The following is a 13,153-nucleotide window of genomic DNA, read 5'->3' on the forward strand; positions in this document are numbered from 1 at the left end:
CAAGACCTCGTCTCCATAACGACTGAGACCCAGAATCCACAGGGAGGGGGGGGACGGGTCGGGGGGGGAGGGGGGGGGGGGTTTAAGTAGTGCCGAAAGCACCTGATTTAGGATTTTTCACATACGCATCATTGCAAGCGTTCCCACAGACTTCTAAACAGCATTATAAACCTCATTTCCATAACTACAATCTGACTTTTAAACAGCAATCATCCTCACCATATGGTACACATACCACGCTAACATACACCGCCCCCCCCCTCCCCCCCCGCCGCCCACCCCCCCCAAGAAAATAGAAAGAAGGGGAGGAGGCGGAGGGTGGAAAAAGAAGGAGCGGAAGTCATTTGGGCCAGCTTATAGAGGGATTAAGGTTGACACACATCCCAAATGAAAGTGTCTGTAAGTATTAGTCTCTGTCACCGCGGCGCTACCACTGGCACTGGCACTGGCACTGGCACTCCGCTCCCTGCCTTCACATTACGTTTATGAGGACGCCCGCTCTACCCTGAACAAGTGGGGACTGGCAATTATAGACGGTCAAAACATTTTTCATGGATGATTTCCTCCGACACAGCTGGAGAGGAGAGAGGGAGGTGAGGTAGGAGGAGGAGGAAGAGAGGAAGAAGGGAGTGGAGAAGGAGGAGGAGGAGGAGGAGGAAAAAAGGAGGTGGTGGGAGATTTTCCTGAAGCAAAACCGTTTTAGTGTCTCAGTGTGTTGGCAATGCGCACACACACACACACGCACGCTCAGACACCCGCCTTCACACACACACACACACGCACACACACACATGCACACGCGCGCACACACGCGCACATGCACACACACACACACACACACACAGAGACACGAACACATGCACATGCACACACGCAAACACACACACACACACACACACACACACACACACACACACATTTCCAGAGGAGATACAAATGACTCCGACCAACAGAAGCCATCTGAGTGCATTACACACACCATTACCCCTCCAGAATGAGAGAACATGAGAATGTCACATGACAAAAGAGGAAATGAGAAGCAGCAGATAGAGAGGGGGCTAACAGATCCATTGTATGAAATGAAGGGCTCATCAATCTAGTACACACTAATGTGGATCTGCACTAGCAAGAAGGCCTCATACTGTACAATACACACCCTCAAAACGCTTAGAGATTGATCAAATTGCTTTACAAATCAAATGTATTATTATTGTTATGATTATGATTATTATTATTATTATTCAAATTGATATTATTATTATTGTTATTATATAAAAAATGTATGTACTCACTGTACTGTAAGTGACTTTGGATAATAGCGTCAGCTAAATGGCATTACATAACTAGGGCCAGAGTTATAGATTGGGGGGTTGTGTTTTAGGAAAACTCCTGATCCTGTACATACTGTAACACAATCCCAACACACGCTGAGTTACACAGACATCATAACAAAGCCTGGGCTACGTCCGGCTGCTACACCACCACCGTATTACGCACCACTGTACAGAACAACTCAATGTTGCCTCAACAAACATCTTAGTACAACCCTTAAAGCCAGGGAATCAGAGTGACATTAAAACAGAACGACTTAATGAATTATATATGAGGGGGGGGGAAACAAGAGGATAGGAGAGAAAATGATGGCCCCTGGCATCGAGGAGCTAGGTTAATGAAGCAGTAGACTTAGTCAAACCCGGAGAGAGACTTCTCCCTCCGTTAGCAGGGCTGATAAGATGCAATGATGGCAGAATCGCACTACCTGAGGGGCTGTTTTGGGGGAGAAACTCACAAAAGACTCTGGTGGGTATGTTTCCCTCCGCGACACCGCGGTTGTCCTCACCTCTCCCTCTCCAGAGACCTTCTGTTTACTTCCAAACTTGTTTTGTTTTTCTTCGATTTTTTCCTTTCAGAAAAGTGCACTCGGATGCGGTGAACTCCCAAGTTTGGTGTGTGTTGTTGTGTTGGAGGGTGTGTGTGTGTGTGTGTGTGTGCGTGTGGGGAGGCAGTAGGAGTTGAGTGTTTTTCAATCTACCCCCCACTGACAATATTTTGTTTTTTTGGTTCCTGCAGAACGAAGCCCCAGGCCCCGAGTAACAGAAATAGCTCGAAATTGCACAACACACCTAATACACTGGTGGCTACCGTACGATGCTGTAATCATCATCATACATGTACTTGTGAGAGAGGGTGAACAGAATGCAATCATACGCGTCTATCACCTCATCTTAGTCAATATTATATGGCGGAAGAAAATCAACACATTGTAGATGTTCATCATTTGGAATATCATCAACATGAATCCTCCATGGACATTGCTACACAGGAGAAGACCAGGAAGTGTTTGTATCTTCAGGAAAACATGATTGACGATAGGGCTTAAATTATGGTCCTGTTCAGCATCTGTGTCTGTTGTGTTATGAATTAAAGGCAATTCGTGCATGCGGAGGACAGCACACACGGAAAGGCATCTGTGCAGTAATTCTGATGATTTAAAGTGTATTCACAGGAGTGCTGTCCATGTTTCATTGTCGTTATGTTACAGCATGTTTCTCTCTCTATGTTCTACGTCCTCCACATCCTATTATGAACATGCTTTAATAGCGCGAAGCCAATTTCTATGGAAACTGATAATACAGCTTATCTGCTCCTACTGTATTTCTTATTTATAACCTAAGCCCCACTTTCATCCTAATCTCCTGCAGTCAGGAGTTAATTCGAGGCAGTACCTCATGTCCAGTTGTTTGTAATATATTACACAATTTAGCAAACGCTAAGTCAAAGCTACTTACAGTACTGCCAGTGCATTAATTGTTGTACTGTATACAGTATACACTCACCAAACACTTTATTAGGAACACTACACTAATACTGGGTAGGGCCTCCCTTTGCTCTCAAAACAGCCTCAATTCTTTGTGGTATTGATTCCACAAGATGTTGGAAACATTCCTTTGAGATTCTGGTCCATGAAGAAAAGCTGTGAATCTCCTCAAGCTGTGAATCTCCTGTTCTACCACATCCCAAAGGTGTTCTATTGGATTCAGATCCGGTGACTGGGAAGGTCACTGAAGGACACTGAACTCATTGTCATGTTCATGAAACCAGTTTGAGACGACTTTTGCTTTGTGACATGGTGCATTATCATGCTGGAAGTAGCCATTAGAAGATGGGTCAGTTGTGGCCATGAAGGGATGCACATGGTCAGCAACAATACTCAAATAGGCTGTGGCACTCAAGCGATGATTAATTGGTATTAACAGGCTCAAAGTGTGCCAAGAAAACATTCCCCACACCATTCCACCACCTCCACCATGAGAAGGTATACAGGTGTTCCTAATAAAGTGTTCGGTGAGTGTATTTGGCCCCAGCAAGAATTAAACCCACAAACAATCTCATAGGAATACTGATTCTAATTGGTTGGGAGGTTTGCACACTAACCATGTAGATAATTAACCCTCACAGGCCCTGTCCCTTAGCTCTATATTAGCGTTAGCTTAGCTGGTGTGCGCTATTTTGACTGATTTTTCATCATTATTTCACCCATGTCTCCTCCCGCTGTGAACCAGAGGCTCTGTTATGAAGATGCATGGGGTTGCATCAAGCAACAGAGAGGATCTAACGACGGCTTCTTACTCAAGCAGATGAGGCATTAGCTCACATCGGATGTCTGCATGCTAGGCTGTCACGTTAGCTTTGCTGTCCTATATGTATGGATCTATTTAGACTCAGTGGGCGGGTGCTCAGTGAATTGAAACCTCTCTGGTCTCTGTGTAAAGTCATATGGTTTTATAGTGATGGATTGCCTCTGTAACGCAACGTAAATGTGAGATATTGTATGTTGGTGTTTATGGAAATAGGCTAATGTACAAACTGGGAAGGCTTTTACTGAGTTTAATATGAAGTTGTATGTGAACTACAATATATCACGCTCTGGTTTTGTGGATGATATGTATCGTGGATGAGTATTGTGGATGTTAAAAATTAGGCACAATGTGATGATGATGATAGTAATGATGATGATGAAGATTATCATAATGATGATGATGATGAAGATTATAATGATGATGGTGATGAGGGTGATGATGAAGATTATAATGATGATGATGATGATGAAGATTATGGTGATGAGGGTGATGATGAAGATTATAATGATGATGATGATGATGAAGATTATAATGATGATGGTGATGAGGGTGATGATGATGAAGATTATAATGGTGATGATGAAGAAGATTATAATGATGCTGATGAAAATGACGAAGGAGAGTCACCAAGGCCTCATTGTTCCAAGCAGTGTCACATAGGTAACACAGTCCCTGACCTAGACTGAGCAGTTCTAAATCATACAACTAAAGCGTTCTCACTAAACTCTAAGTAGAATCAAACAAGTCAAACTTAGGCAAGGGAGGCTTGGCGACTCCATTCGAGCGACTTGAGCGGCCTTTCCATTGAGAGTCGACAGAGAGCGCGCGAGAGAGAGAGACTGAGAAAGCTGAGACAGCAAGCCTCTGCCGAGACGAGTCTGTCAACTCCCATTCCCCTTGATTTTAATGGAAACCTGGGAAAGCGATAGGATGCTGGAACTCTGGCCATTTGGCTTTAATTCCACCACCCCAAAGTTTTAAACTTTAATGTTGCTCCTTAAGTGCCAGCTGCTGACAGCATTGATTTCGCTTTAAGCCTCACTGTCCGATGTGGTTTATTTTCTCCACCAAACTGACAGAAACATCTATTTTCTGTTCTCATCCCCGCCCCCCCCCCACCCACCCCCTCCACCCCCTTCCCTTCCTCACCCTCCCTCCTCTCTCTCCTCACTTTCTTCTGTCTCTGTCACTGCCTGCATACCCCGTGAGAAGTAATTGAGAATTAAAAGAAAAAAAGGGAGGAGGAGATGGGTGGGAAGGTAAATCAGAGAGGCCGTTCTGATACAGCGAGCCGCTTGTGAATGACACAGCCTTGTCCTCGTAGACAGAGATAGATGAGGAAGAATTGGATCGGTGATGGAGGAGCGGAGGGGACAAAAAAACCTGCGATGCGTCACCATCTGGCAAACGGGCAGAGTACCGATAAAAGCGGAATACAAAAGGGACAAGGTAAGCCAGGGTCCATATCAGAATACTGTAATAGACTTCATTGTGCGTCAACATCCTTCTGACGTCTCTCCATCTCCCAGGGGGTGTGGGGGGGGGGGGGAGTGAGGCGGAGGGGAGGGGGGCGGGGGGCGGGGGGGAAAGGGAAAAAGTCGCTTTTTTCATGGTGGAGTGAGGGGACACAATGATGTATGGCGGAAACTCTCTCAAGTTAATTAAATAGGCTCTGCAGTTACTAACAGCAAGCTAGGGGCCTGCGGTGGCGGGGGACGGAGGGGACGACACACAACTCAGCAAGGCAGCGCTAATTTGAACACGGGGGAAGGATCAATGTCGCAGAGAGAGGAGCTGGGCTCTAGCCACCATTGGCTCATTCAAGGACGAGTCATGGAAGTCTAGGATTTGACTCACCGGCTGCCATTGACCTGTGTCCAACATATTGTACAAATGAAGAGTTTATGTTCCATAAGCAAAATGGTTAACGGTACATTCATCATTTAAAAAGCTTAAAGGTCAAGATTGAATACATCTTCAAGAATATGACTATCAAGCAAATCACTTCACACTTCTGCCCTTTCAAATCTATGATAAAGGGGTTTTATGTCATGACAGTGAATGGTGTGTTTAGCTTTTTGCAAGGAAACTCTTCAAATATAGAGAAAGGGGAGAAAAGATGTTAGACGGATGAGGATTTCTGGGACAGTTCCCAAAGTGATGGGATCTGTAAGTTATGTAATACCTGTAGGCTAAACCTGACTCACAGTGCCTAGGGTGGAAACTGAATCACTATCAAGTGATACATCTGGGTTCCAAATTCTCTTTGGGTCAAAGTTATCACGCTCCTAAGATGTGCTGGTGTTCACACTGACCACTTTGGGGTCCATAAAGGATGGAATCTCACAAACACCAAATCCAAAGTGAAGGGTTTTCTGCTTATAGAGGTTGGGCTTTTACTAGTTAGGATCAACATCCTTTAACTCACCAACTGCCAAAGAATTCTGGAACACTCACCACCTAGAATGCCCAGTGTTTTTATGTGGTATTTACCTAGCAACAATGCTTTGATTGGCTACAAAATGAAGCATCATCATTTATGCATTTTTGGTTGAAAAGTCAAAACCTTGGCACTCTAGAATGTTGACAATTCGGGCCACTTTATTCACCCTCAGCACGAAATAAGTTCAGATAATCCTTCTAAAAACACCTTACGATTCACACGGTGGAGTCAAAAAGCTCTCCCCAAAAACGACCGCCCCGCCCCTCCCTTTCATACAAAATCACATAACAAAGATGAAAGTGACACCGAAAACAGGGACTTGTTTTTTTTCCTTTCTATTTGCTTGTCACTACCGTACGGTCTCCCCGAACTCCCCCTTTTCTTCGGAGTTAATTACTGAACTAATGACAAAGCTCGCTCCAGTGAAGTCTCGACGCAGCAGCCTCAGACAGGCGAGAGATAACAGGCAAACAGCGGCGGGACCTCATCACTGCTTTTAATGAAGTCACATCTCCCAAATAAATGAAGAGAAGAAAGGAGGACAAGGTCGCGCTGATTGATGGCGCTCGTTAGGTTAATAAGACCCTTATACACATGCGCGGGTACATGTACACACACACACACGCACACACGCACACACACACACACACACAAACTCTCACACGCACAGACGGACTGATTGAAACTGGTATACTGTACGCACACACACACACACACACACACACACACACACACACACACACACACACCCCTCCAGGTCTCTCTGAAAAATAGATTTTTATCTCAAATGAGACTAACCTGGATCAATAAAGGTTTCATAAATACACTCCGACCACACACATACACACACACACACACACACACACACACACACACACACACACACACACACACAGACCACACACACATCCTTATCCCCCACCCGCCCACCCACCCACCCGCCCACCCACCCTCCCTCCCCCTCTCTCACCTCTCCCTCCGAAGACTGGAGGAGCAGGTCCTTTCGGCAGGAGGCCTTGAAGTCGCCTACCCCGGCGTTGACCTCCACCCCCTTGGGAGCCTCCAGGGTCAGGGTCCTGGTGGGAGACTCCAGCCTGAGGGAAAACAGATCCATCAACACATTAGACCACCAAACTAACCCATCAACTGCATGGCCGACCAACAGACAATGACACTGACTAGGCTTGAAGGACCAAATGCTTGTCTCTGCCACCTCCTGAATGAATGAATCGAAAGATAAACCTGAATTTGTTTTGGTCTAGGTGCAGACTAGCAGAAATACCAATTTTAAGCCTTATTTTGGTCGGTGCCAGCAGGTTTGAGTGCAGTGGTTCTAACAAACTCATCGAGTTTGATGGAAGCATACAGCACACTGTACAACTCAAAAGATCCATTTAACAGTAAGATAACTATTCAAGAAACTTTTTCCCCCAAAAAAATCTTTTATATCCAAGTATGAAACTTTTCAGAAGTCATTATCCAGATCCAGCTGAAATGATGTATCCAAGAAGTCAGGCTAATAAATTAATGTGAAATCTCCTTTCTGCTGTAGTCTGCGTTTGATTTTCCCTGAGTTATCGATCGTTGGGAGACGTATTGCACTCAGGGACGGAGCAGATAAGTAAAGCAGCAGGGTACCCCGGGCTCTGCCTTTAAAAAGGCCCAGTGCTGAGGATGAATGCTATAATTGCTCTGTGCCTCCAACTAGCATAGATACCCGTCCAAAAGTGCCCGGACGCCACCGACATCGATTGGACTGCAATGAGAGGAGACAAGGAGACACACACACACGCGCGCACACACACACACACACACACACACACACACACAGAAATGCAGAGATATACTCTTGCACAAGCACACACTCAATGATACACGCTCAATTTCAATCGCACGCACGGTCACACACACACACACACACACGGGCACACGGGCACACACAGAGGCACACACGCACCCACACACACACACACACGCACACACACAAATATGAACACACACACACACACACACCCTGACATGAGGAGGAGGAAGCCTCCTGGTGGACTAAGCGGTGATCTGCTCCAGTGGTGCGTCAGGTTAGTGAAACAGCGCTCGGATAATTAACGAGCTGACAGAAATGAATATATTGACTTAACGATCCCCAGCTCCTCGTCCAAAAAAAAAACTGCACGGCTTTCTCTCACAAAATATCATATCTATGAATAGCACTGTCCGTCCAGCGTTGGAAGCGAGAAATTCAATCAAGTCATTGATTTTCTGTTTCAGCCCCATTCCTCAGCGATTCTGAGACAAGAAAAAAAAAAATGAAAGTACATGCAACTTTTTTTCCCAGACAGTTTTTTTTTTATATATATAAAAAGATAACGGCGTCTGCTGCGAGCCCTTATCTGTCCTATTCATTATTATTACAGGGGGAGCTCCCTCCTCGTGTTTTCACCGGCAATACGATCCGACTTGACCTTCAATGTCAGAAAGGCGCATTTTATGCACTGCCATATGTGTTAACGTGACAAGATAAGGCTGAGGAAATGCATCAACACAAAAGTTATTATCTCCAGTCTAATAAATGTGCTTGCTTGTGCTGTTCGTCGTACACTTTGCAAACACCATAGCAAATTTCAGGCCCCCGTTTTGTTTGGGCTTTCGCTATCTCTCCTCCCCAAGAGATGGTTTGTTGATCGTTTGAGCTGTAGGCTATCAACCGCAAATCTGTAGGCCAGGTCTGTCTCTCGAAAAAATGGATTTTTATCTCAGACCAGACCAACCTGGATTAATAAAGGTTGAATAGAAATAAAAGGTTGAGGTTGAGGAGTTATCGTTAGCGGGTTAGCGTGAGGGACGTTTGAGCAAATATTATGCCGGCGTGTGGACTGTACGGAATCAAATGAGTTTGAATCTTAGCGCTTCTTTTGAAAGTTTTCCCCAAGAATTCCTCAACAATGTCACGCTTCCCGAGGGCGCCGCTTGACATTCACCTAGACCTTTCCCTCTGGCAGCGCTGAGTCCGTGTCGCTCTGTTACCATTGGAGCATCGAACCAGTAACCTTTCTCGCAAAAACTTCCATCATCCTCTATGTCACAGGATGGCCTAAAAAACACCTTTAAAAGTTTTGAAACTCGCAGGGAGGGGCGCGGAGACGAGGTAGGGTAAAGAGCAGACGACATTAATGATGACAAATTGTGAAATATGACATTTTCAAGGCTGTGTGACTTTTGTGACTACTTTTTAAAGTACCTCTCTGCAAGTGGAGTCCGTGTTAGAGTCGCCCCATGAATCTTGGGGAATGGAAAAACGACAAAAAAACCTTCAACTGTTTCAGGAGTTATAAAACTTGCAATGTAGAGAGTTGCAGATAGAACGATATAGGAAGTCTATAGGCGTTAATGGAATATCTTGGGGGCGAGGAAAGGGTGTGTGTGTGTGTGTGTGTGTGTGTGTTTGTGCGTGCGGGCATGTGTGTGGAGGTTATGACCACTGAACAGTAAATGCTGTACTTCAGAAAAACCTCAGGTACTTAAATCTGAATTTCAGCCAGGTGGAAAATAGGCGTGTGGGTACAAAGGCGGGAGAACCGGGAAGGTCTGGTGAAGGTGTGTTAAACACTGATATACCTCAGCGCTACTGTACATTGAAACGCACTCCGAGGACACTGCCCAATGGCCCATACCCCCATAGCCATGTGCGCTAGCTATATTCCTTGACAAATCCTCGGGTTGGTCAAATGTGACTTTTGGGGGCTGCGCCCGCCGGAGATGTGAAATGTAGCCCGGGAAATTGCTAAAGGCAGCGAGACCCTTTAAAAAAAAAAAAAAAAGGAAAAAAAAAGGTAAAGCAATTTCATGGCTCCGTGCACCATCGGTGATCATTTAATCAATAGTGAAAGACTGGGGGGCGTCCTTCGTTTGGGAGTGTCGCTCACGCAGCCCGACGGACGGGTGTCAGGAACGTTCGGGGGAAGCGTGTTGGCGGAAGGAGAGTACGAGAGAGAGAGAGTGAGTGAGTGAGTGAGTGAGTGAGTGAGTGAGTGAGTGAGTGAGTGAGCGAGTGATTGAGCGAGTGAGTGAGTGATTGAGTGGGAGGGAGGGACAGAAAGAGAGAGAGAGAGAGACCATTATACCTTTTCTGGCAGAGACGCAGAAGGAGCTACTGTATGTCCTTGAAACAGGAGAATAAAGTAGGTCTGTCCACAGCCCTTGGTCTGTTGTCTCCCTGTGAAACCCTCTCTATCATCCTTAGTCACTCAGTCACGCCTGGCCTGTTAGCCAGTGGATAACACTGTGGTAACACAGTGAAGATGCTCTCACACTGCTGCAGGCTGAGCACAAGACCTAGGAACTAGGAAGAGCAAAGCTCTTTGACTTCCTATGATGCATCTGTGGCACCCTGCTATGACCAAGAGTGACTCTAATGTGTGTGTGTGTGTGTGTGTTTGTGGGTGGGTGCCTGTGTGTGTGTGTGTGACTGTGTGTGTGTCTGTCTGTGTGTGTGTGTGTGTGTGTGTGTGTGTGAATGTGTGTGTGTCTGTCAGTGTGTGTGTGTGTGTGAGAATGTGTGTGTGTCTGTCTGTCTGTGTGTGTGTGTGTGTGTGTGTGTGTGTGTCTGTGTGACTGTGTGTGTGTGTGTGTGTGTGTCTACCGCAATGTTTAGTCAGTCCCGTTCTCTGGGTTTCATATTGATTCATATTGAGCTCTCGATTTGTTGAATCAGTGAGCTGGTGCCAGACGGGGGTGAAGTGCTTGTACAGTACGTGGACTGAATTCAATCAATTGCAGATAAAGGCAAACCGCACTGCGACTATACAGACTGCAATCTAAAGACAGCTGTGGTTTAGCATTGATATGCAATGAAGGTGAGTCATTAAGAGGAGATGTTTGGAGGGAGTGTGTGTAGTTGTGTGTGTGTGTGTGTGTCAGTGGTTGTGTGTATGTGTGTGTGTGTGTCAGTGGTTGTGTGTGTGTGAGTGTGTGTGTGTGTGTGTGTGCGTGTGTGTGTGTGTGTCAGTGGTTGTGTGTGTGTGTGAGTGTGTGTGTGTGTGTGTCAGTGGTTGTGTGAGTGTGTGTGTGTGTGTGTGTGTGTGTTTCAATGCAGTCAAGTCTTCTGATGCAGTGTAAACACAGTGAATGAGACTGCAGTGTGGCTTGCCTTCATCTGCAGCCATTCACTTCTGTCGGTATTAGACTCCTATTGGTTCTAAAAGATCTCGAGCAACATGGGGGAAATATGTTCTATCTTAGATCAGTTGAAATGAATGGTCTTCTGAATTTGTAAACCGTGAAGTTGAAAGGAAATGTGTACACTGTGTGTGTGGGTGTGTGTGTGTGTGTGTGCGTCCGCATGTGTTGCGTGCATGTGTGTGTTAGTGTGTGTCTGTGCGTGTGTGTGTCTGTGTATATGTGCGTGCGTGTGTGTGTGTGCGCATGGATTACGTGTGTGTCAGTGTGTGTGTGTGTGTGTGTGTTTGCCAGAGGATGGATATCTTTTGTACTCATCCAGCCGCCCCCCCTCCGAGCCATAATGCTGAGCGTCCTGCTAGGAACAGAAACCTCTGTTCTCTCTCTCCTGCCTGCCAGGTACTGTAGTCTAAAAATACTGATGATGAAAACTCTGCCCCTAGAGGAGGAGAGAGAAGGAGGGAGGGAGAGAAGGAGGGATACCACTGTAGCTGAACGTTCTGGAGCACACTCTGGAGACTTGGGAAATGTGAGAGAGAAGGAGAGACAGATAGACAGACTCACACACATAGACAGAGAGAGAGAGGGTCTGTATTTTGTGTGTGTGTGTGTGCTTGTGAGAAGGAGAAAGAGAGAGAGAGAGAGAGAGAGAGAAAGAGAGAGAGACAAGAAAAGCTGACAAGAAAAGCTGTGTTGTTCTCTGAGGTGTTAGGGTATCATGGCCTCCTGTGGAGAAGGGGATAATGCCGCACTCAGCAGAAAGAAGGAAATCATAGCCCGGAATACTAGAGAGTACTACCACTATGACTTCCTGTGGTTCTCCCCTCTCTCTCTCTCTCTCTCTCTCTGTCTTTCTCCCCTCTCTCTCTCTCTCTCTCTCTCTTTCTCTTCCTCTCCCTCGCTCCCCCTCTCTTGCTCTCCTTCCTCCAATCCCCCTACTATCTTTTCCTTTTTCCTCCCCTCTGTCCTTCTCCCTCTTTCTTTCTACCCCCACCGCCCCCCCCCCCCCCCCCCCCCCCAGCAGTCTCACCCCCTGTGACAGCGGAGAGAGAGAAAGAGAGAGAGAGAGAAAGAGAGAGAAAGACAGAGAGAGAGAGAGGGAAAGAAAGACAGAGAGAGAGAGAGAAAGAGAGAGAAAGACAGAGAGAGAGAAAGAAAGAGAGAAAGACAAAGAGAAAGACAAAGAGAGAGAAAGAGAGAGAGAGAGAAAGACGGGAGTCCCCGTTGAGGGTTGGCCGGTGGAACAGCACGGAACGTCGGGGAGGCTTGTAAATCAGAACAGCTTTACAAGAAATCAATGGCCAAGCCTCCTGGACGTCGCTCCGTCAATCTCTTGGCACCCCGGCCGGTCACTCCTCCCTGCCCCCGATGAAGGTCTACCCTGGGATGGATTCCTCTCTCTGCCTCTCCTCTCCTGTCCTCCCGCCTGCCCCCTACTCCCTCTTACTCCTCCTCCCTGCCCCGATGAAGGTCTACCCTGGGATGGATTCCTCTCTCTGCCTCTCCGCTGTGCACCTGCTGCCACGTACACCGTACTCGCTTTCGCAAAGAGGAAATTCAGCAACTCTTGGAGGACAGTGGAACTCGATGCTTGTAAAAACGCTTGTGTGTTGCTCGAGTCGACGTGTCTCGGCCTGTAGTCTTCTGGGTTTCACTCTCCATGAGGACTACTCTCATATCCTTGACGGTAGGGCCGCATTCAAGAGGATGCAATGTACCGGACATTGCAGATAGAGATGGCGTAAATATTAAATGATTAGCTTCTTAGTTCTGCCTGTCAGTCTGTTTTAGAGAACCGTGTTTCTATCTGAATGTGACGCGACGTTATCCCGATTAAGCGAAGCCCAAGGGTCAGTTGTGTTCATAAGGCATTATAACCCCTGCCAGGCCTATG

At 46.5% G+C, this 13,153-nt stretch overlaps 1 protein-coding gene across 1 annotated transcript in view; it reads right to left on the bottom strand.

The window, feature by feature from the left end:
- sgcz (sarcoglycan zeta) overlaps nt 1-13,153 on the bottom strand; it is a gene marked incomplete at its 3' end in the record, with an annotated part of 145,836 nt that overhangs the window by 2,019 nt on the left and 130,664 nt on the right. Inside the window, exon 6 of the mRNA XM_083692737.1 lies at nt 7,055-7,178. Within this exon, the coding sequence (XP_083548863.1) occupies nt 7,055-7,178 (124 nt within the window). The remainder of the gene's footprint in view (nt 1-7,054; nt 7,179-13,153) is intronic.

The sequence above is a fragment of the Argentina silus genome (assembly GCF_951799395.1).
Source record: "Argentina silus genome assembly, chromosome: 21".
Classification (NCBI taxonomy): Eukaryota; Metazoa; Chordata; class Actinopteri; order Argentiniformes; family Argentinidae; genus Argentina; species Argentina silus.